Source organism: Marmota monax, unplaced genomic scaffold (assembly GCF_021218885.2).
Source record: "Marmota monax isolate L192 unplaced genomic scaffold, Marmota_monax_Labrador192_F-V1.1 WCK01_AAM20220418_F8-fsc00122, whole genome shotgun sequence".
Lineage (NCBI taxonomy): Eukaryota > Metazoa > Chordata > Mammalia > Rodentia > Sciuridae > Marmota > Marmota monax.
Window position 1 is genome coordinate 4,229,396 of NW_026695223.1, and position 23,627 is coordinate 4,253,022.

The window sequence follows — 23,627 nt, forward strand, 5'->3', positions numbered from 1 at the left end:
CTGGTCTAATTCCCAGGTTTTTGATCCACTTTGTGTTAATGTTTGTGCAGGGTAAGAGATAGGGGCCATATTTCATTCTTCTATATATGGATTTCCTGTTTTCTAAGCACCATTTGTTAAAGATATATTTAACATCATTTGTTAAAGATATATTCGACATATATTTTTTACAACATTGTCTAGTATTAGATAACTGTATTTATGTAGGTTTGTCTCTGTGTCTTATATTCTGTCCTATTGCCCTTCATGCCTGTTTTAGTGCCAGTACCATGCTGTTTTCTTATTATAGTTCTGTAGTATAACTGAGATTTGGTATTGTGATGCCTCCTGCTTCACTTTTCTTGCTAAAGATTACTTTGGCTTCTGGATCTACTATTTTTCTAAATGAATTTCATAACTGATTTTTCTAGTTCTGTGAAGAATTTTAATGAGAATTACATTGAATCTGTATAGTGCTTTTGGTAGTATGGCCATTTTGACAATATTAATTTGGCCTAAGAACATGGGAGGTCTTTCCATCTTCTAAGGTCTTCTTCAATTTCTTTTCTTATAGTTCTGTAGTTTTTATTGTAGAGGTCCTTCACCTGTTTTGTTATATTGATTCCCAAGGTTTTGTTTGTTTGTTTTTGAGGCTATTAGAAATGGATTATTTTTCCTAATTTCTTTTTTAGCAGATTCATTATTGGAATATAGATATGCAATTGATTTGTGGGTACTGATCTTGTAACTTGCTACTTTGCAGAATTCATTTATGGGCTCTATAAGTTTTCTGGTGAAGTTTTTTTTTTTTTTTTTTTTTTTTTTTTGAGTCTTTTAAATGTAGAATCATGTCACCGCAAATAGAAATAAATTGAGGTCTTCTTTTCCTATTTTTATCCCTTTAATTTCCTTCTCTTGTATGATGGCTCTGGCCAGAGTTTCAAAGACTATGTTGAATAGGAGTGGTGAAAGTGGGCATCCCTGTCTTGTTCCTGTTTTTTTTAGGAAATGCTTTCAGTTTTTCTATATTCAGTATAAGGTTGCCTTGGGTTTGTCATATATAGCCTTTACAACATTGAGGTAAGTTCCTTCTATCCCTAGTTATCTAGTGTTTTAAACATGAATGGATGCTGTACTTTGTCAAATGCCTTTACTGCATCTATTGAGATAATCAGGTGATTCATGTCCTTAAGTCTATTTATGTGGTGAGTTAGTTACATTTATTGATTTCTGTATACTGAACCAACCCTGTATCCCTGGAATGAAACCCACTACCTTTTAATGTTTTTGTATGAGGTTTGCCAATATTTTATTAAGATTTTTCTTTCATCTATGTTCATCAAGGATATTGGTCTGAAGTTTTCTTGCCTTGATGTTTCTTTGTCTGGTATTTTGATAACTGGCTTCGTAGAATGAGTTTAGCAGTGCTCCCTCCTTTTCTGTTTCATGGTTTTTGTGAATGATTGGTATTAGTTTTCTTTAAAGAACTTTGTAATGTTTTGAACAACTAATAAAAAAATAAATAAATAAAGATCTGGTAGAACTCAGTTGAGAATCCATCTGGTCCTGGAAAAGCCAAAGATCTTTCTAAAATCATTATTTTTTGTGATACTGTGGGTTAAATCCCCAGGCATGCTCTACCACTGAGCTACACCCCCAGCCCTTTCTATTTTGAGACAGGTTCTCACTAAATCACCCAGGCTAGCCTAGAACTTGCAATGCTCCTGCCCAAGTCTCCCCAGTAGCTGGTATTACAAGGGTGCAACTCTGCACCCAGCCAAATATCTAAATTAAGAAGGGATGGTCAACTACATTAAGTGCTATCAAAAGACTGAGTAAAAGAAGATAGAAATGTTTTGTGTACTGTGGCATCCACCTGGAAACTTAGTAGCTAAAAAAACAATGATTTATGTTTCATGATTCTGTGAGTTGATGGGGCTCAGCTTGGTAGTTTTTCTGCTCTGCATGGCCCATGCAGCACAAGTCACTCCTGTGGCTGCATTCAGCAGGCAACTAAGCAGGGATGAGAATATCCATGATGGGTGCTTTTCCTTCAGAGTATGCTCTGTGTGGCTCTCATCATTTGGTAGTCTAGGCTGAGCTTACTTCGAGTGTCCTGGTCACTTCCAAGAGAATAACCTCAATGTCAAACATTTATCGAGGTGTTGTGGTTCAGATATGTAGTGTCCCCCAAAAGCTCCTGTGTGAGACAATGCAAGAAGATTTAGAGGTGAAACAATAGGGTTATGAGAGCCTTATCCCAATCCCCTGATGGAATTAACTGGGTGATAACTAAAGGCAGGTGGGGTGTGTCTGGGGAAGGTGGGATTCGAGGGTGTGCCTTTGAGGTCTATATTTTGTCCCTGAAGAGTGGAGCTTGCTTTATATTTCATGATGTGATGTCCTGAGCCTCTTTCCTCTGCCACACCCTTCTGCCATGATGTTCTGCCTCACCTCGAGCCCCAAGGAATAGAACCTGCCTTCTATGGACTGACACCTCTAAACCGTGAGCTCCCAAATACACTTTTCCTCCTCTAAAATAGTTCTTATCAGGTCTTTTGATCATGGCAGCAAAAAGGTCAACTAAAACATCAAGTTTCTCCATTTTTCTGAGGAGCTCTTGCTTCTGCCCTTAAAGTCATCCTTTCCTACAAGAAATGGCTCATATTGGCCATGAGTAATTTTCTCAATCTGCTTCCTGTCCTCAAAAGATTGAGGGCCAACAAGACTTTTCACTCTGGAACTGTCCCTATCCTTTCTTTTCCAAGCTGGTACAGTTGTGTAGGTTTTCTGTGTATCAAATTATGATGCACTCTATTATGCAAAAGCCGCATCCACAAATATCTTTGAGACAGGTCCTTCTCTACTTTGGCCTGTGTGTCAGGTGCTTAAGAATCTAGAATTCAGCCATAAAGCGTCTGGTAGGTGTATTTTTGATGTTTGTGCGTGTGTTTTGCTGGGAGCTGGGGATCAAACCCAGAGCCTCACTCATGCCTCCTACCACTGAACTACACCCCTAGTCATTGCTTTTGATTTTGAATGTGAGGCCACATTTTACCAGCAGGCCCTGCCCCCAGTCTACATCCAGTATTGGCTAATGCCTGAAGGTAGGTGGGCAGAGGGGGGGAATAAAGTCCCAGCCCTTCTGGCTCTTTGTTCCTTCTCTGGGAAAAGTGACTACAGAGGCTAGGGGCAGTTCTCTGATGAAAATTTTGATTCGGGCCTTAGAAGCAAGGTTCACAGATGGGCATATAGAAGGGTAAAAGGGACCCAAAGAAGAGCCGAAAGTCCATGGCCAGCTTTTGGTTCCAGTCACAGGAACATCACTGACAAGTGGAGAAAACCACACAGGGGAGAGTGGACATCCATGTTGAGAAGGGCTCCATGCAAGGCCCAGAGAGCTGTGCATCTTGGGGCCAGGCTTTGGTACTGTTGCAGTGCCTCTAGCATATTTCTCAATTCCTCCATTCTTACAGAAGAGACCCTGCCTTGTTCCCATTGACCTCCCCAGGGACCACCTAGTTCAGTACTCAGTAAATATTTGAGGAAGAAACAGAGAAAACAAGGGTCATCCAAAATCTCATCATCCATGCTGAACCCATATCAGTCCCTGGGGATTTGCTCTGGACAAGAGTAGGCTAGAAACCTTGCCCCCAATTCCATCTTGGCCTAAGGGAAAGTGATCTTTGTTTTTTCTTTTCTTTTTTTTTTTTTTTTCAGGTTTCGGTGGACACAACATCTTTATTTTATATTATGTGGTGTTGAGGATCGAACCCAGTGCCCCGCGCATGCCAGGCGAGCGCGTTACTGCTTGAGCCACATCCCCAGCCCGGAAAGTGATCTTTCTAAGGGTAGTGGGCAGGCTGATGGCTCTGAAAGGCAGATGGCATCTTTCATGCCCTCGTCAACTCTATTGTGGTCAAGGGAATCTATACTGATAATGTGACAGTAAGAAAATCCTCGCCCCTGGTGCCTCAAAATGTAACTGGATTTGGAGACAGAGTCTTTAAAATAGGCAATAAAATGAGGTAATCAGTGTGGGCCCAAAGAGGAAATTTGGCATTGAGCCTGCATTCACTAACCTTTTTATAGACAGTTAACACAGATTTATATTCTAAATGAATTAAAAGACTTCAATAGGTTGTTAACTATTGCAGAAGTTTCAAGATAAATTTTAAGGGGTTTGCTTTTTCTTTCATATTTTAAATAAATATTATCAAAGTAATTTTTTAAAAAAGAAATTTGGACACAGACATGTACAGAGGAAAGATGATGTGAAGTAACAAGCAGAAGACAGCCACCTACCAACCAAGGAGAAAGGTATGAAATAGATCTTTCTCTCAAGGCCATGCAGAAGGAACCAACCCTTCTGAGAACTTGATTTCAGACTTTTGGCCCCCAGAATAAATTCCTATTCTTGAAGCCCTAACAACACTGTTATAGCAGCCTGAGCAAACTCGTACAAGTAGTTACCCTCAAAAATCAAAGAGAAGAGCTAGCTACATCTTAGCCTCACAGTGGCAAGAAGAGCTGAGAAGACGCAAGATTTTGGAGCATAAAATACTTCTTTTCCCCCCACAGATTGGACAAAGTCCACCTTAGTGCCCTCCCCACAGAATCGTTATGAACTACATCCCCAGGACTTCTTTATTTTGAGACAGAGCCCTGCTAAGTTGTTGAGGCTGGCCTCAAATTTGAAATCCTCCTGCCTCAGCCTCCTGAGTCATTGGGATTACAGGTAGGTGCACAAAAATTGCTATTCTTGACTGAATAGCTTGGACTCTGGGAGAACTGCTGCTGGCAGTTATTGCCTGCTATTGAAAGCTGTACCTCAGGGTGCCATTGGTTCTTCTCTACAAAAAGAGCTGATTTTCTCAAGATGAGTGTGAAGATTTTGAAAAGAATTTGTGCTAGGCAGTTTCCATTTGCTCCTACAGGTCCACTCTCTGCTCTCCATCCTGCTCTGTACCCTAGGGCTGACCTCTGTGAGTTGTCCATCTCCAAGAGGGACCCACCAACTCGAGGCCCTGGGAGGAGTGCGGACAGCAAAAGCAGTAGGAACTTATTCCTCTGGCTCTCCTTGGGTGGCTGGTTATTCACTGTGTCAGAGTCCATGGCTCCTATGCTAGTAGCTTCTCCCTTCCTTGGCCCTTCAGGAGAGGCAATAGCTCCTTCTTGCTGCCAGCCTCAGGATGCTTCACCATCCCTTTTTGCTTTCCCTGTATTTTCTTGTAAATAGTCCTTTTATTAAACTCTTGGAAATTACAGAGCTTGAGGGTTCGTTTTCCAAGGGACCCCCACAGATAGCGGGCTAACAAGAAATCCCTTCTTAGGGAAAGTGGGTCCTGAAACAGAAGCAAACCCAGGTTACAGTCCTGAAAAATATTTCTTTTCCCTTGGACTGTGAGGAATAATAGTATTGAATGGACAAATTAAACATTTTTTTCATAAATCTCTTCAATATCCAAGCCTTTGGTAATGCCCATTGATGTGCTTAGCTCTGGGTGGGTGAGGCACATAGGAAGCTAAATGATGAGCACTAAGGGCCCACAGCCTTTCCCACTCACCAGTCTGCTGAGGTCAGTATGGGTGGTGGTGGAACTATCTCCAGAGCATGGTGGTGTCATGAAAAACTAGAGATCTGATGTAAATATGTGGTGCCCTAGAGAAGCAATAGGAAGCACCTGCCAAAGGGTGACTGAGTCATGGTTGTGAGACAGCCATCTTAAACCCAGATAAACCACTGCCCAGTGAAGCTTCAGGGAAGGGAGTTGATACTGTAGTGACAAATATTAAGAGTAAGGTGTTTTTGGTCCCTGCCCTCATGGTTATTTAGATGTAAAGAAAAGATTAGAGACTCAGAAAAAGAATAACAAGGTCATGCATGCTGGCATACCGCTGTAAGCTCTGCAACTCAGGAGGCTGAGGCTGAGGCAGGAGGATCACAAGTTCAAAGTCAGCTTTAGCAACTTAGCGAGGCTCTAAGCAATTTAGTGAGATCCTGTCTCAAAATAAAACATTAAAAGGGCTGGGGATGTGGCCCAGTGGTTAAGCACCCCTGGGTTCAATCCCTGCTATAAATTGAATAAATAAATAGGCTGTGGTGTAGCTCAATGGTAAACCACCCCTGGGCTCAATAGCCAGTAACTCCTCCCAAATAAATAACTTGGGGCTAGTTATTGGGAGTTTACTCAGTGGTACAACACATGTTCAGCATGCACAAGACTGTGGGTTCAAACCTCAGTACCAAGAAAAAAATCATGAAGTGATTATAGTTCACCTTCCTCCCATTGCTGGCTGGAAGATCCAAGAAGCCATCTTGGGTCATGAGGTGGAAGCCATATATTGAGGATGACAGGCCAGCAAAATAAATGGATCCGAGTCCTTGGCAATTTTAGCCTTCTATCTTTAAGGCAACTGTGCTTTGGGTTTTCTATCCCTGACAGCTAAATCCCTCTCTGGTTGATGTACCATATTAAGGAGTTTGGTGATGGCCTAAGAGCTTCAATGACAGTTGGAGTGAGGCTGTGGTTGGTGGTGACAATCAGCAGAAACCATTTTGGGGGGTAGGGGAGGGGATGGAGGTCAGGATAACGCGGTACTGTTTATTCATGTGTTTGATATTTTTAATAAGATCTGTACCAAATCTGTGAGAGGTGCTGATGATCCACAGGAGTCCTAGCCCTAAACTCAGGCTGGTAGGACAAACAGTTGAAAAGTAACAGTGAGAAGTGCAGCAGCGGAAGCACACACAGCAGTGGGGGCGGGGAGGGGTGCTCAGTGAGGCTCTCTGTGATCACCTCTGTCCCATGGTCAGTCTGAGTGTTCCCATCCTGCCAGGCTGCCCAGGTGGGGGTAGGAAAGCTGGATTCCTCAGGGACTGCACATGCACAGGTATCATAGTGTTTCTGGTGTGTCTTGGGGCTGGGACCTACAACCCATAGAGCACACTTGCTTTTTAAATTACAAGTTGCCATAATATTTGAATTTATAAAAAGCAACTCTAGGGTGAAAGTCTGCACCTTAATGGTCTCCTCTATCCTGCTCCCTTCCCTGCCAGAGGGAACCATTAATTCTTAACAACCTGTGGTGCGTTATTCTAGAAACTGAAACATGTTTCAGCACCCTAGCCCATATCCTGAAATTTCTGCACATTTCCATGACTTGTATTTGGGCTTAGCCTTCCTACTCCAGTAGGATTCTGTCCTCTCCTCATTTTTGTGTATGCCCTGCTTGTAGGCTAATCTCATTCACTCAAGGCAGTGACTCTGGTTAGTAGAGCAGGTGGCACCTGGTGGAACTCCATGGCACTGTATATAGCACTACTGACTCAGAAGGCCAAGGAGGTTGTTCTGATGGCTAACAGTTGGTGTCTGCTTATGCCAGGCACGGTCCTGGTGCTCAGCTTGTCTTCATTTATTTAATCCCTCCACAATTTAGTGATGAAGAGAAGTATGTCACAAAAGAGTAAACTGAGGCATAGCAAGTGCCCCGAGACCAGTTAGTAAGTGGCAGAGCCAGGATTTAGCCCATTTAACTGGGCTTCGTCCTATGCTCTTAGCCTATGGAGCCTAACAGGTGAGAATGAGGAGTCCCATAAGAGCCCAGGGCTCGTCCCAAACAAGTCCTGCTTGCCCCCACCTTGCTGCCAGTGTTCAAGACAGGGAAGTGAGCAGTGCCTGGCATACAAGACCTGGGAGGTCTTGGGGGTAACCCAAAGTACACCATAAGAGCACACACAGTTCAGTGTAGATGCCACGGGGATATGTAGGAACTTGGCAGTCAGAGGCCCCCTTCCCTGCCCTGACAGAAGCTGTCTAGTTGATGCCCAGGGGTGTGTGGAAGGGTGCAGAGAAGAGGTTGAGGCTACAACTGGTCCAAACAGGGAAGAGCAAAATCTGCAAAGATCAGGAGTTGGACAAGAAAACTGAAATTGCTGGAGGTCCTGCCAAGTGTCTGGGAAGTGGAGTCCAGTGGTGGGTCCTGCATGATAGGTGAAAGGATGGTAGTGTGGTACTAAGTTTGAAAAACACAGCAGTAGGGCAGCTTCTAGAACAAGAGCAAAGGAGAGGGTCAAACAGGGTTTCTTATTGTTACCATGAATCTTCTGTCCCTGGTAAAATTTGTCTTAAAAAATATTTTTTGGAATTTACACATTACTATTCGGACTTTTTTTTTTTTTTTTTTCTTTTTCGAACTCTAGCACGGAAGGAACATGAATTTACAAATTTCCAGACTCAGCACTTTAAAAAGTGTGAAAGTATTCTGGGGACAGAGAGTGGAACAAGCCTGAATGAAGGAGGCGGGGACAATGGGAGCCCAGAAGTACTTGAAGTTGGTGTGGATGGCAAGGCTCTAGGAGGGGGAGCTTCAGTGTGAGGGGCTGCAGGTATTCCTTCTCCTCCCACGTAAGAGCTCAGGGGCAAAAACTGGCTTCAGTATGGGAAGGCAGGGGAGGAGGAGCTGCCATGATGGTCCTCAGGGCCAGGCCAGGTATAGTGGTGGTGGGGGCACTGGGCATGGCTTCTGCTCATCCTCTAGTTCTGAACTTCAGAAATCTACATTTGGTTCATGTACTGTGACGGTGGAGCCCATCTGTCACCCATGTATAGCCTACATTCTCCATCAGAAAATGAGCTCAGTTCTAGAAAAGAACTGGTGTTCCCCAGTATGACCAGCTCCTGGGGAAGCACAGACTCTGTAGTGTCAAGTGACAAAAAACTTCCACAAGAAAAATACTTTAATCCAAAATGGGTGGAGTCTACAAAGAAATGTTTAGGATACAGTCAAGGACCAGCTATTCCCCCTTAATGCTTAAAAGTATATAGCTAAAAATAATTAGAGAAAAACAATTCAGATAAAATAGTAAGGCCATTAGAACTGAACAGACTTCCAACTAAAATTTGTTTTACTTAGTAGAAGAACCTGGACATGTTACTTACCCTCTCTGCACCTTAGTTTCACCTAGCAGTAGTGCTGACTTCACTGGGCCACAAAGGAAGAACACAAATATTTTTTGTATCTAGCAAGAACTCCAGTGGAATAAGAGAATGAGGGTTCTAGTCCACACCCTGTCTGAGGCAAAGCACAGGATTCTTTCTACTCTAAAACAAGAGGGTGTTAACACGCACAGCCCACAACAAGGTATTTCTTAGCCCCACTGATGGAAACACAAAACCAGGCTAAGAGTCTAAATGAGAGGGGGTGCTAATGACTCAAAGGTAAACAAGAAGGGTAAACATCCCACAGACCTAAAATAGTACATGTGGAATTTCTCAAAAGAACAGATTTGCTCAGTTTAGTCTCCCACTAGTTGTATAAAAGCAGGTCAGTCAAGAAAGAGGCAGCACAGACTGCTTTTGGTATGACGACAAAGACAGCAGCTACCATGCTCTGGCATCACTATTTTTTGGTAGTAGGGAGAAGGGGAGCCACAGTCTCTGGTGCTTCTGCTACCCACTAACTGTCTTCATCCAAGGCTTACCTGCTGCCCGTGAAGTGCTGCCCCAGCATCCCTTCCCCCTAAGCCCATGGCTCCTCTCGCTCCCTGCAAGGTTAGAGCTTATCCCCACTCATACCATCCCTGATCTCTCTCAGGCCTTAGATCCAAAACTGAATTCATCCTCCTCATTGCACCTACACTTACCCTCTCCCCTTCGTGAGACAGCCAGGCCACCATGGCTCCTGGTTATCCTTTGCCATTTCCATTTCACACAAGGCTTGGGCTTGTTATGCTCACAAGTGCTAGAGCAGTGCATGGTACACTACAGGTACCCAGGTTTGGGACAATGAGTGCTCAGAAGTGTTCATCCATAAACACCCACATCCATGTCTGCATCTCAGCCTCATCTTGCCGATCATCCTTCTCTTTCAGCCATCACACTTCTCCAGAAAAACATCTACTAAAATAATAAAACACATTATTTTTCGCATTTAAATTTTCAGAGAAAGTAAGGAACAGTTTTTCACATTCTTAAATAATTTCCTGAGATTTCAATAAGAAAAAGGGAACAGAAAGTCATAATTGGATATAGAATTTGGATTTTTTTCTTTCAGAGACATATTTTACACAACTTTTGAAATTTATACTTTCAAACAAAATGAGCAAAAAATACACTGAGTGCTAAAAAATCAAAACAGAAGTAATACAATTTTAATTTTAATATTTTAAAATACAGAAATTGGAAAGTAAGAATACCAAATACAACTTTAAACAAGTCACTGCTTCCCCTATAATAATCAATGTAAGCTACTTAAAGACTTACAAATTCAGAGTAAAACAGAAACAAAATAAATACTGTACACTTTCCCTGCCTGCAGGCAAAAGATGGGAAATACTGTTATGAATCGAAAAAAAATGCTCTTAAAGCTTCCGCATCCCACTCCCCAGCCACACCCCGTTTCACTGTCACACAGTGTGCTTCTGTATTCCAAGGACACACATGTGCACACACACTGGCTGCCTACACACATAGACAAGACACTACTCCGCAGACACTCGAAACAAGAAGGGTAACGGTCACCTGGGACCGCAGACATAAAAACCAGTAAGGAAAGTCAGTCAGGCTAGCAAAACATTACTACAAAACTAGTAAGTACCATAGCCAACAACTGTCCCCTTTTCAAATTTCACAGAGTTAAAACCCCCAAAACCAATACTACCCCTCCCCATCACCACCCTCCAACATCCCCCCAAAAGAAAACTTGCTGAAGCACTGGAAAAGTTAGACATTTCACAGTAAATGTGAAAATTCATACTATATAATCTCTTAAAATGAACCTTTTCACCCTCTTTCCACAGCATGAAACTGTTATGGCTTAATTTATATTAAAAGTAGAAAAGTCTTTTCCGAAGGAAATACAGTCTGCAAAGATGCTCGTGCGTTTCCTGATCGGTGCTACTCCATGCCTAATAACTGCACGACTTGCTTTGCAGCCAGAAGCTGTTTGTGGAAAAACTGAGGCTGTAGCTTTTGATTCAGTCTAACCATAAACTGTAAGGCCCTTAGTTTGGTTTAGGTTTCTTTTACAAGATAAAATAACCTTGGGGTTCACTTAGTTAAGTTACACCTCAGGTCCCTGACTATAGTGTGGAAGTTATATGTATGCTTTGTAAAAAATAAAACGTTACTTTTGAATCTTAGAGGGAAGAAACGATTCTAGGCAAGGAATCAACTCCTCATTATATATTACATTTAGTGCTGGTAATTTTTACCAACCAAAATCCACCAAATAAATATAAGAGTATGCCTGGGTTATTTTATTACTGCAAAATATTATATATCCTAGCACTTAATGACCATTGTTTTGGTGAAAAACCTTAGGGGGAAATAGCTTATATTTTGGAAAAGAAATGGCCAAAATAAAACTGGTTGAAAATAAGTTTTTTGTTTGTTTGTTTGTTTTTTAAAGGAAGTTCTGTTTATGAGTGCTTTCTGAAATAAAGAAAAGTGAATTCAGAAGGTCATGGGTTTTGCATAGGTAAACTACTTGGAGGTCAAGGGCTACGTGGTAGCCAGGGTATATTAGTGAAATAGTGCAGAGCAGATAAACTTGTTGGAAGAATCATTGAATACAGTTTTAAAAAGATTGTAACAAAAATGTAATGTTGCACTTGTTAAGACAAAGTCTTAAGACACAAGAAGGGGCACCAAAGGCAAGAGGGAGAATCTAAGGGTCTCTCAACTCAGTATTATTTTCTCCTCCCAACTAAAGAAGGAAAAATTTCTACAGAGGAATAAAACCAGTCCATCACAATAAGTTAACTGCTTTGGAAATATGCATTTGTTCTGGATGATCTTAAAACTGTTTATGTAATATCAAGTATTTCTTTGACTTATGGCATGCTCACTGAGGGTTTTTAGTAAGGCTATAGTACTAAGTTGACATTACACTCAACAGCAATTTAGTAATAAGTATAGTAATTTCTCCCCTTCCTTTCCATCTGACCTCAAGCATACGAACATCATCTACGGCAAGGCAAGCAGAGGCTGCAGTGTCACAGAACAGGAGCTGTTTTAGGAAGCAAGGTTTTATTCTATAGATCCCAAGCAGATTCACCCTGTGTCCCCAAGCAAATCACTGCCCTATCAGGTGTACGTTTGTCTTCTTTTTTCACTGGCTTTCCTAGGCTAAAGATACATGACGCTCACCCTCAAGATCACTTTGGATGGAGGTGTAGGACATCAGGAAAGGACTAGGGAGACTTCGCTTCTCTCTCTTGAAGTGCAGGGGATCTAACCAAGGGCCTTGCACATACTAGGCAAGAGCTTTTCTGTATATAAGGAGAAATTAGGTCAATATTTAATGAGAAAGATGAATTTCTGAAAGATGTTTATATTATGAAAGCCCTTGTCTCTTCCATGCAAAAACTAAAAATGCTTATTTGTTGTAATAGTTACTTCTAGCAGTAGCATACTGGGCCATGCAATCATTCCCATCAACTCTCCGAAGTAGCCTTACCACTTTAGAGAGCATCTTTTGAAACAAGCAGATTATTTTCTGTAGAAGACATAGTCTCCTTTCCTGCACTATTACAAAGATTTCTTTGTTTACCCAGGCAACTGTCACCCAACCTGCAGCTGTCTGAGGAGTTCCGTCTTTCTACCAGTCCCAAGGGTAGTTGCTAAATAATTTTAATTCCATAACTTATTCCATTTTTCTCCAGTACCTCAAAAGTATGCCAAATCTGGAAAGCAGTACTAAAATCTAAAGGTATCTTTTAATCATTTTACATCATCTTCATGAACTTGAGAATAAACTCTCTCACTTTCCTATCCATAAACTAGCTCACCTCTTTTCATTTCACTTCAAGCACAGGATCTAACTGTAATTCAGCACCTTGTTAGAGAATCTTCGGATTTTTTTAGATAGCATATATTTGATAAGAAACAACAGTTTTCATTTAAAAATGTATATAAAGATGCATTCATTACAAGTTGTAACTTAAATAATGATCAATTCTCTGTAAATATGAAGTATTAATAGATTAAGGAATGTTTTTCTTCAGTAATTATTATAATAAGCATTTTCATCCAAATTTACAAATAAGACAACTAAGACTAGAAAGGCTAAGTGACTTATTTAAGGTCAAGAGCTGACACATCAGAAGCAGAACTTAGACCAAAACTCAGGACCTTTTGCTTTCTTCCACATCATTTCACATCTTTATGTTACCAACATTATTAACTAACTTTTGAAATGTTTCTTAAAGAACTCAGGTCGATTTTACTTCTACAGTGGGATATCTCAATTGAAACTAATAGAGATAAGCTACTTTTTTTTTTTTTTTTAAATGAAGGAGCCCTCTTTTGCTGAAGTTTGCCTAAAAGTGAAAACAGTACTGCTAAGTTCCTGGAGAAGACAATTTCTTGGGCAAAGACTACAACTGCAACTTGATATTACCCTACCATACTAAATAGTGCGAGGCACACAGTAAATGTTTGATAAATACCTGCTGATCCCATATGAATACATACAGTAGAGTACAATGAAAAGGCAATAATTGGGGTTGTTAAAAATAGAACGTTCAAGTTAAGTATTTAACTAGTGATAAAGATGAGCTTGTTTCCTCTCTGAGTTTATGATTTCAGTCTGAATGTTCAATTTTGTATGCTTCAGAAATGAACTGATACTTATGAAATTCAAATGTATTCCTAAGACACTGGATTACTATAAACTGCCAGCTTTGTATTGTTTACATCACTCGTCAGTACTGGGGAGCATAATATTGTGTGGTGATGTGAATTACAGTACAGTGGATCCCAAGTTAAGAATCAATATAGGAAAATTACTATCAATATAGAAAAATTACTACTACTGTTAAGTTGCATACATTAAATCATTAATTCTTGATTTTACATATTTGTATTTGCTTACAACTAACTAAATGCTGTCTTCCTGTCTAAACTGTGGTATACTGATCATAAACAAAACTAAGTTAAACACTAAAGGTTACTTATGTTACTGTTGAGCCCAGAAACCGGCAGTCATTACCTCAAAGTTCAGTCAGTTCCAAGAGATAAAGGAATGCATCATAGCAGTAACTTTATAAGAGGTTTGATTAGAAAAGTCCCTGGATGGGTAGCTGAATTTTTACCAATTCAGAAAAAAAGATACATGTACTCTCTTATAGTGGTTATATGACCTTGATGAAAGTTTTGGAACTTAGCCAGTTAGTGAGCTAAAACTGCCAAAAACAAATCCACAGTACTTTCACTTAAAAATTCCACATATTTGCTACTCAGAATTAGTGTTTATTGATCTAAGGACACAGGGTGGATAGTGGCCACGATTTTTTTCTTAAAAATAAACTATGTTTTTTCTCAATTTTTACGGCTAAAGAAAAAAGTAATTAAAAATAAGTTGTGAAAATTATAAAGAAAAAAATCCAGATTATGATGTAACTGGAAAAAGAAATTATAGTCCTATTTCTTAAACCAAAATAAAAATATGTATACTATAACATCAAAACAGGGTCTACAAAAAACCAAGACACACAAGTATATAGAGATATACTGTGGAGGAAGGTGAGAGAATCAATCAAACCCAGATTTTTGCATCTTGATATATGATGACCAGCCAATGGTTGACTACAGCCATCTCTCCACTAGTTAGGTATACTACAGACAGGGTTTTAAGTAGGTTGTTTACAAATTTTAAGGATTTCCATAAAAATTATTTTCCTGGACATCCAGATAAGATTCAGACTCTGGCCCAGACACTCTGGACCAAAAAGGCTAACTCAGAAGTTATTTCATAGTTATCTCATGAAATACTGGAATGGAGACAGAGTAAGAAATATCTCTCTTTGGAAATACACATTTGAATGCAACCATGAAAGATAATGGTATAGTTTTTTTTCTTAATAACTTAGTGATACTTAATACAGAAGGAAAAGTCCTGCTACCTTGCTTATATAAAAAAAAAAAAAGACAAATCCATAGTATGGCCATATTTTTTCTCCATAAAAGTAAATTCCAGCCTATTTGCCTATATTGTCTTTGTAGAAATTTGTAAAATGCTATACTGTCAGACTTAGGAATAGTTCCACTTCACCCCTAGCAATCATTTATTTTTATACCATGGATGGGGGTGAGGGTGGGGAAGGGAAACCAGAAACTCTGATCAGCAACTGAAAACTAATATTTAGTAAAAATTGTACATAAAGGAGATAAATGATTACCTTAAAGTTCAACCAGATAGTTAACCTAAGTATACAGTGGTCAAGTTAAGATATATGGAAGAAACCGCAAAAAGAAGCACCCATTTTACTCCAAATCCATATATGAAATAATTATGCACAAGGTTAAGAAAAAGTAAACACAAACACACATACATACATACATACACACACACACACACACACACACAATCTACTCCAACATGCTTGCATCTATACAACTTAATATAGTATAATCCTATTATATTACGGCTTATTATGCAGATTTGTATATCCTACATCAATTCATACTTTTCAACAAATTAGGTGTAAAGAATAAAAGCATCATGAGATATAACCTTGCAGCAGGCATTGGCCCTGTCCTTCAACACTGACAGTAGGAAGAAGGCCCTCTGTAGTTACAAATGTATTTGGAAAAAATACAAACATGACTATTTAACCAAACTTATAATACTTTCCGCACAAGTAGGAAAAAGATATTAAAGCTGTTCTCTTTGGGACCCAGATATCATCAGCAGAAATGAAAACATAAGAAGCCTAGTTCTTTATATTTAGAAGAAAACCACAATGTCAAAGGAAATGAGAAATGAGGGATCTTTTATGAAGTTCTTACACATTGGCTATGGAAGTATTTCCCTGCAAAGAGAAGAGACTTGAAGAGTCATCACAAAATGACAGGGGGGTGCAGAGGGAAGGTGGGGTATAAGGGAATCAACCTGGATAACAGTATGCACCTTGAATGTTAGCAAAAGCGAAGCTAATAGCTTATAAAAAACACATGAAATATATAAAATAAAATGATTTTCATATACATCTTAATTTAAAATAATTAATGCATCAAATCCCTGTTTAAGACTTTAACCTGAATATCAAATTTAAGAGTCCAGACTAGTTACTGTTACCGTGGCTCTTTCCCACATGTAACACACACACTATCAAAAATAATTTAAAAACCTTCACATTCTTAAATCTAAATTAGTGAGATATTTCTCCAGAAATCTTCCAAATAAATAGCTTTAAAAAAGAAAGAATTTAAAAGCTGTTAACTTTAAAAAAATCTGTTAAATAAATTATTGATAATTCTTCACCCTACTACTGAAAATAAATCAAGACACTACCAACAACAAAATGAAATTCAAGCCCTGACAAGAGACCCTTTCCAGTTCAAGGTCTCTTTTTAAGGTTCTACCCTCCTTCTTCCTCTCCCCCACCAGGTCCAAAGGGTTATTGCTGAGTGGGTGTGGCACAGTGAAAATGCAGCATCAGGTTCATTCTGTTCTTCGGGCAGTGTTCTTACTGTACACGCAAATGTTCCAGGCAGGGGGTGGTGGAAGCTCCAGGCTTCTGCACCCCAAGACTGGTCTCCAAAGTGAAGAGTGGCTGCAACAGTGGCTCTGTCACACAAAGAAACGTGCATGGCCATTTCTGTTCAACTTAAGGATCTTTCCAAGACGTTGTTTGGCTGTTGCCATTCCTTTTTTAGGACGTTTACCTATAAAACAGCAACAACAATGAAAAGCATACTCACCAGACAGCACAGAAAGACTTAAAGAGAATTTTAGAGTAAGCAAGCCCATTAGGCATTTGACTACACCAAGCCACACTTTTGGACTTCAACTGTTTTTTTTTTTTTAATGTGATGTCGGGGATGGAACCCAGTGAGTGGCTCATGCGTGCTATGCAAGTGCTTTACCACTCAGCCACGACTCCAGTCCATGGACTTACACTGTTTAAAACTCTTCCCCCTCATCATGCTGGGGTAAAGACTAACCTCTTAAAAAAAAAAAAAAAAAGACTAACCTCTTTCTAAACAAACTATGGTTTTCTGCTGGGAGCCATTAGCCAAGTAGGTATGACAATTTCCTTGCCAGCGTACCCCATGTTGCTGACCTGTTGCAGTGACATTGAATGTAGGTGACCTTGCTCAAGGACCAAGGCAGATTAGGGTGTTCCCGGTTTTAAGATAATCGTGTTTAGGGTGTTCCCGGTTTAGGTTCCAGGTTTAAGGTTTAAGATTATTCCTGCTGGGAATAGGGCGTATCCTGCTGCCTGAGTTCCCCTTGAGTTCTCACGGGATTCAGACAGTATATTTTGGAGATAGAAGCCCAGTGGAGGTGGATTTGGGCAGAGAACGTGGATTTGGGCAGAGAACGTGGATTTCCCCAGAACGTGATTGTAGACGGCTGGTGTGAGTTCGGGAATAAAGAGTTGCTGTTTGAATCTACAAGCTGTGTGGTGGCTCGTGATTGTGTGCCCAGCCAGACTGCGGCAGTTTTCAGCTACAAAATGTACTGCAATTTCACCGAAACCTCACAAACTGTTCTTCCTTGGGTAGCTTAGGTCATGCTCTCTCCTCAGCCTTCCTTTCTGTCTATTCTATCTATTCCCCAATTCAGCTTGGTTAACTCCTTATCATCTACTTTTAGGATCTGCCTCCTCCTGATCCTCAGGGTTGGCCAGGTAACTTCCTTCTTTGTTCCCACAGTAGCTTGAGCATACTATTACAGAGCTGTCAAAATTCATGATAGTGAGCATCTTGAATGAAGTAATGATGCCATTACTGCCAAACACAGTCAGAAATATACTTAATCTGCAAATATTTAAAATTTACCTTTTGTTGCCTGGTTGCTGATAGGTGGTGGATTTGATGCAGGTCTCTTGGTGGGGTGAAGGGGCACTGAAAAGGAAGTTTCACCAACTGGCCTTTCTGGGCTTAGGCTGCCATTACTCATCTGGCATGCCCCTGAAAGCAAGATGGAATTCTGCATGTACTTTCCATTCTGAAGACCTGAGCCACTGCTCTCCATATAATTCCTACTTTGCACCTTCTGACTGGTTTCTGATGAACCTTCCTTTTTGATGCATTTCTGGCTTCTGCTTAGGTCCTGAAAAAAAAAAGGAAACAAAGCTAAATTTTTAGGGTTTATGATAAGTGAGGTATTCAAACTCTACATTAGCAAAGTTAAGAGAGAGAAGAAACAAACTACTAAATTTTAGTTTTCTTAATGTATTAACTAAAGATGACCACCCTTCATGACGGTCATCTCATCCATAATAAATCTAATAGTTCAGAAGAATCCAGGTCTTGAAGTTGCATCATAACTAAGTCAAGAAGAGGGGGAGGAGGGAGGGAGGGATAACAGAGGTGTCTGCTGCCATTCCATGAGCCATGGGGGATACAAGATGGGACACAGAGACCCAACCATTTCCTTAGCACATCACAGCTTCCACAAAACTCTCATGATGTAATGTGCTATATTTTTGGAACTTAACTTTGAGTGCCTGAGTTCAATACCCAGTACCACAAAAAAAAAAAAAAAAAAAAGGACTTTAACTTCTGTAAGGTTCATCTACACTGTATTTGTTTGCTAGAAAAATCCCTAATTCCAGAACCCCAAGCCTGTTATTTATTTGACTATAATTCCTCTTTCAGTCTCTCAAGACTATTGAGTTAACCTTCAAGCAGGTAGACACTACTAACTAATGAGTCTTGAAATTAACTAAGAAGGTCATGACCAGCTGGAGAAAGGAACAGACTGGCCATGAAGAGTACCCTGCAGTGTGATGTTTCAGAAACTAGCTTTAATTATGCATGCATGTGTATGAAAGAAATGTGAAAAACATTTGATCTGACTCTGCATTGATCAAATAAGTTTCAAAAGTAGTATTAAATACAGAATTGCTGTAAATTAGTCTAACAACTATTCTAGACCATAATCCTATAATTTGAGATGCCATTATAATATCTCTCTAGATTATAGACAAAAGAAATTTGATTTGCTCTACTGTGATCTTGCTAATCATATGCCCTCTGCTTCTTCATTTATTTTCAAAGACAATACAAAACACAAAAGCCAGATTTAAATAATAGCTTACTTTAATTTTTTAATAGCTTATTTTTAATTCTAAATCCCTCTGATGTTAGTAAGTAACAAACTGTATACCCAGCCACTACAAAATCCACTACAAAATCACACACTGAAAAAGTGAATTGTAACCGGTAAGAAATTTCTTACTTGACCTTTGACTCTGGAGCATATCCGTCTGCTCAAAGAACTAGATTGCACAAAGCCTTGTTTTTTTTTTTGTTTTTTTTTTTCAAACAACAACAACAAAAAAAAACTTGGGGTATAGCACTTGCCTTGCACGTGCAAGGCCCAGCACCACAAAAAAACATTGCCACAAAAAAACTTTTTCTTATTGCAAAAGTAATAAAATTTAGAAAATCCAGATAAGCCAAGCCAAGAAAAGAAAACCACCCATAATTCCACTACTCAGATATCAAAAATATTGAATTCATGGAGGCAGAGTCTTACTGCCTTTTCTGTGCACACACATACATCTCCTCCTCGGATAGTTTAAGTTCACACCTCCAACTCAACCCAAGGCTCTGGAAGACACTTCCAGTCCTGCTGAGGTCTATCAGTATAACACTAATCTTTATTCATGAGAGTCTTCTTTTGCTTTTTCTTAAACTGCCTACTCAGCTCCCCTCCTCTCACCACTCCCCCTCAAAGTGTTTTTTTAAAACAAGAGAGAAATGACAGTATTTCTGCATTTGCTTGATTTACTTTCCTTCTTAAGTATGCTTGGGGTTGGGGAGTTTTAGGGGCCCCACTCCACTGCATGATAACACTGATTCTTTCTCTGGCTGCCATTTTCTAAGGCTTGCAGCAAAAGGTCTTATCATGTTCTTTGTTTGGTGTTACTGTAGGTTTAGTTTGGTTTTTTTTTTGTTGTTGTTGTTGTTTGTTTGTTTCTTTTAATGCTGTTTGGGGTTCATTCTATATGGTATAAGCACAAATATGCTGAGATCCTAAAACATCTAGTTTCTGTCTTAGAGCAGAGGTTTTTAATTTGTAGTCAATGGAGATTTGGTGATGGCAGCATGCATCATTTAGCAAATGTAAGCAAAAGTCAATTAAATATTTTTTGGGGAAAGATAATCTGTAACTTTCATCAAATCCTGAAAGAAATTTAGTATCAAAATGTTTAAGAGACAATATCAGAGATGAAAAAGAGATGCTCTTTTCCTCTTTTTTCACTCTAATTAGATAAAACCTTACAGGTGTTTGCTGCCAACGGTTTTAACTCTTTCTTGAAAAAGTTACTCTTTTCCATATCACATATCACATTCTGTCTTTAAGCCTTGAAGCATCAGGCATCACAGCAGAATCTCTAAAAATGGACAGTTGTTCAAATGTGCATGTAACATTTGGCTTCCTAGAGGTAGTAGTTAATAACCAGTTACAGTTTTAGAAAAGAAATCAAAATAATGATGATTTTAAATCTCCTTTTAATGTTTCAACTTTGAAATATACCTGAGGATTAAATCTGGAAGTTCTATCAAATTGTTTAACCCAGGAAGAAGTCCTCAAGTCTTGATCTTCAGTCTTGACATGGTATCCTAGGGAGAAGTTTTAATTGATTTATCTTTGTACAAACTTGATTTTAAAGAACAAAATTAGCTTACCATTTTGTTAATTCTTTAGACATTTATTCATATACCTTCACTTTCGCTACACTTTTTCCCTCTCAAAACAAAAACAAAAGTTATCAGCTTACAACCAAACTTGTTACTACTTTTTTCAGTTCTCTCAAAGACTCTTTATATGACAGGTTTTATGTCAGATGCTAGAACACCTATGGCCACATATTGTTGACGTAAAACCAAATGTAATATACTCTCTAAAAATGGCATGTTTTCCCATACAGAATTAAAGGCACATGTTTGCTTGAACTTAGTAGTTATTTCCATAAAAAGAGCTTTCTTTTTAAAGGACCAATCAGATTATAAGAAGACAAAAATGGAGCAGTGGAAGGACAGACAAACCCAGATTTAAATATGAGTTTTTCCATTACCAAATAAACTTTAGGCAAGCTATTTAACCTTCAATGACTTTGGGATCAGATAATACTTAGTTCAAATTATAATAGCTCTGAATAATAGCTATCTATGTATATGTAAAGTATGAGCAAGTTAAAATAAGTTCACCAAGGCAGGTGCAGTGGTGCATGCCTGTAATTCCAGATTTGGTCTGTTTTACATTTACTTTTTGTTTTGTCAGGACTGGGGATAAAACCCAGGGCCTCGTACGTGTTAGACAAGTGCTCCACCACTGAGCTATATCCACAGCCCAATACCAGTTACTTGGGAGGTTGAGGCAATAGTTCAAGGCCAGCCTGGGCAACTTTGTAAGACCCTATCTTAAAATAAGTGGTAGAGCACCCCTGAGTTCAATTCCCAATACCACACACAAACAAGTAACTTCAATAAATCTTATTTCCTTTCTCTGTAAAATGGGATCAATATTACCTATCCCATAAATGAAATGAATATCAAGCTCCTGGTCCATGGCTGACTCTTACTTATGTGGAACTGAACACCACTGGCATTCAATCTTAATGCAGTACTGTGTTCTCCCAAATCCTTCTCAGACTTTTTGGCAAACAAAATTTTTCTCTGGAGGCACAGAGAAGAAAACACTAGGTGGCATCACTGACATGCCATTGAGTCTACTCTTTCCTAATTCTTCCTTTTCGAGGAGGAGAAAGAATATCCTCAATTAGAAACAGTTCAAAACTTGTTTTCCCTCTCATAAAAGGAAAAAAAAAGGTTGACTGTTTTAGTTAAGCAGACCATTTAAGAGACCAAAACATTCCTTCCAACTGGTCAACCTAACAGTGGTGAAAAGGAAACTCCAGTCTTGCAAGAGCAACGGCAAAGCTGTGCCAGTGAAAGCAATTCTCAGACCTGGGTCATTCATATTTTGTGTTCTTATGCTCACATATTACGTGATTTGTCTGTCAGTGCTATATATTTTTTTAGTGAATTTTCTTAACACCATGTCAAACTAAAGATGTGTAACAAATAGTCTTTATTCATATAATCTCTAACCTAAACTAGGATTATAGAGCTATTAAACTGGGGATCATATATTTTCAGAGACTTAATAATTTATGTTTCTTACCATATTCTACTGGTTTATCATAGCGATACAACTGCCTAACTTCATGGTTACTGCTGTGGCAGCTGTTAGGATCCTGGAGAGAGTTCTTCTCACCACCGCAGTCTGTGCTTTGCATCTGCCTTTGTAAACACGTGGAATAGCGCAACCCGGCCATAGACAGCATGCCCTGAATAGCTTCTTCCTCTGTGCTTGTCGAGGTAGGACATTCCCTAAGGAGAAGGTCATCCAAAGAGAAAAGAATATGTTTTCTGATGAAATATATAAGTTAAAAAAAACTTTAAATAAAAAAAAAGTCTTCATTGCGTTTATATCACAATGTAAAACAAATACTAGCATCAGCAAGCCCACCTTTTAATTGGAATTTCACTTCTAGATGGCTTCTGACTCTTTTGTAGGAAGTTCCTCATCCCATTAGATTCCTCCTTAAAATTTGATGTTATTTCTTGTTTCTTTTCATCGCCTGAACTTTCGGACTCTTCAGTGGTAAAATTAATTTTCTGAGATCATAAATAATTAAATGGAAACAAAGTTATCTAAGAAATTGATCAAGGTTGTACAAACTAATAAAAAAAGACTTCATCCATCCAGAGAAAGTTAGAATCTTTTTTTTTTTTTAGAATCTTAATTACTTCAATGTTTTATATGAAAAAAAGTGAAATCTCCAGTAACTATGGTAACATACAACCTAAATTTAAAAACACACTATATCGATTTTAAGGAATAATAAAATATAAAATATATTTGTGAAAAATACAATCAATCCAAGAATAATATAGGCAGGGAAGTCGTCTACCCTTTTCAAAACTGGACAAAAGCTGGATAGTCACAGAATATGTGTGTATAAAATAACTATAGGAAGACCCTGTGTTGCACAGGTCAGACAGACAAGCTTTGGGATGGGCTATTATTTGACTTCCTCCTAGGTGAAGATCCATGGATGCTTATCTCTCATCAAATGATGGAAGTCACAGGGTTTGGAGCATACCAGTGCAGTGCAATCAGCTCCAGAGTCTTCTGAATCAGAAATATCAGAATATTCTGATGATCTATTCCTGAGTTCTGATTTCACACTTGTAAAAAACCCTGATGAAGAAAACAAAGGATGGAAGAAAAAAAAAAAAAAGCATTAGAACTTTATGAACAAGGTGGCAGGTAGTTTCTAAAGTCTACCTTGCTTCACAATACCACTTGGTCTTTCCTGCCCTAGCCTACTTTTTCTCTACTTTAATTTTCTCCTCATCTCTCCCATCTTTCTCCATAATTAACCAAGATACAGACTGAGGTATTTCTTAAAATGTCTGGTATTTGTTGAAGATGATTATATTTATATTCCTTACTTGAGTGAATTAACTACATTTCTTTCTAGAAAACAACCTTCAAAACTAAAGTAAGCTGTTAAGAAACCTTTACTTCTCCTTTTGCATTAATTCTCTCAACAGAAAACAAAAAGATAAATCTCCAAACCCTAAAATGCATTCCCACAGACGTGAATTTAA

The 23,627-nt window shown here is 39.0% G+C and overlaps 1 protein-coding gene across 1 annotated transcript in view; it reads right to left on the reverse strand.

The window, feature by feature from the left end:
- Positions 1–10,110: 10,110 nt before the first annotated feature.
- Positions 10,111–23,627, reverse strand: part of Kdm7a (lysine demethylase 7A) — a 75,694-nt gene continuing 62,177 nt past the window's right edge. Inside the window, exons 15-20 of the mRNA XM_046434210.2 lie at positions 23,117–23,214; positions 22,480–22,628; positions 22,132–22,340; positions 20,482–20,567; positions 17,772–18,045; positions 10,111–16,652 (exon numbers count right to left, since the gene is read on the reverse strand). Coding sequence (XP_046290166.1) covers positions 16,558–16,652; positions 17,772–18,045; positions 20,482–20,567; positions 22,132–22,340; positions 22,480–22,628; positions 23,117–23,214 — 911 coding nt within the window. The 3' untranslated portion in view covers positions 10,111–16,557. The remainder of the gene's footprint in view (positions 16,653–17,771; positions 18,046–20,481; positions 20,568–22,131; positions 22,341–22,479; positions 22,629–23,116; positions 23,215–23,627) is intronic.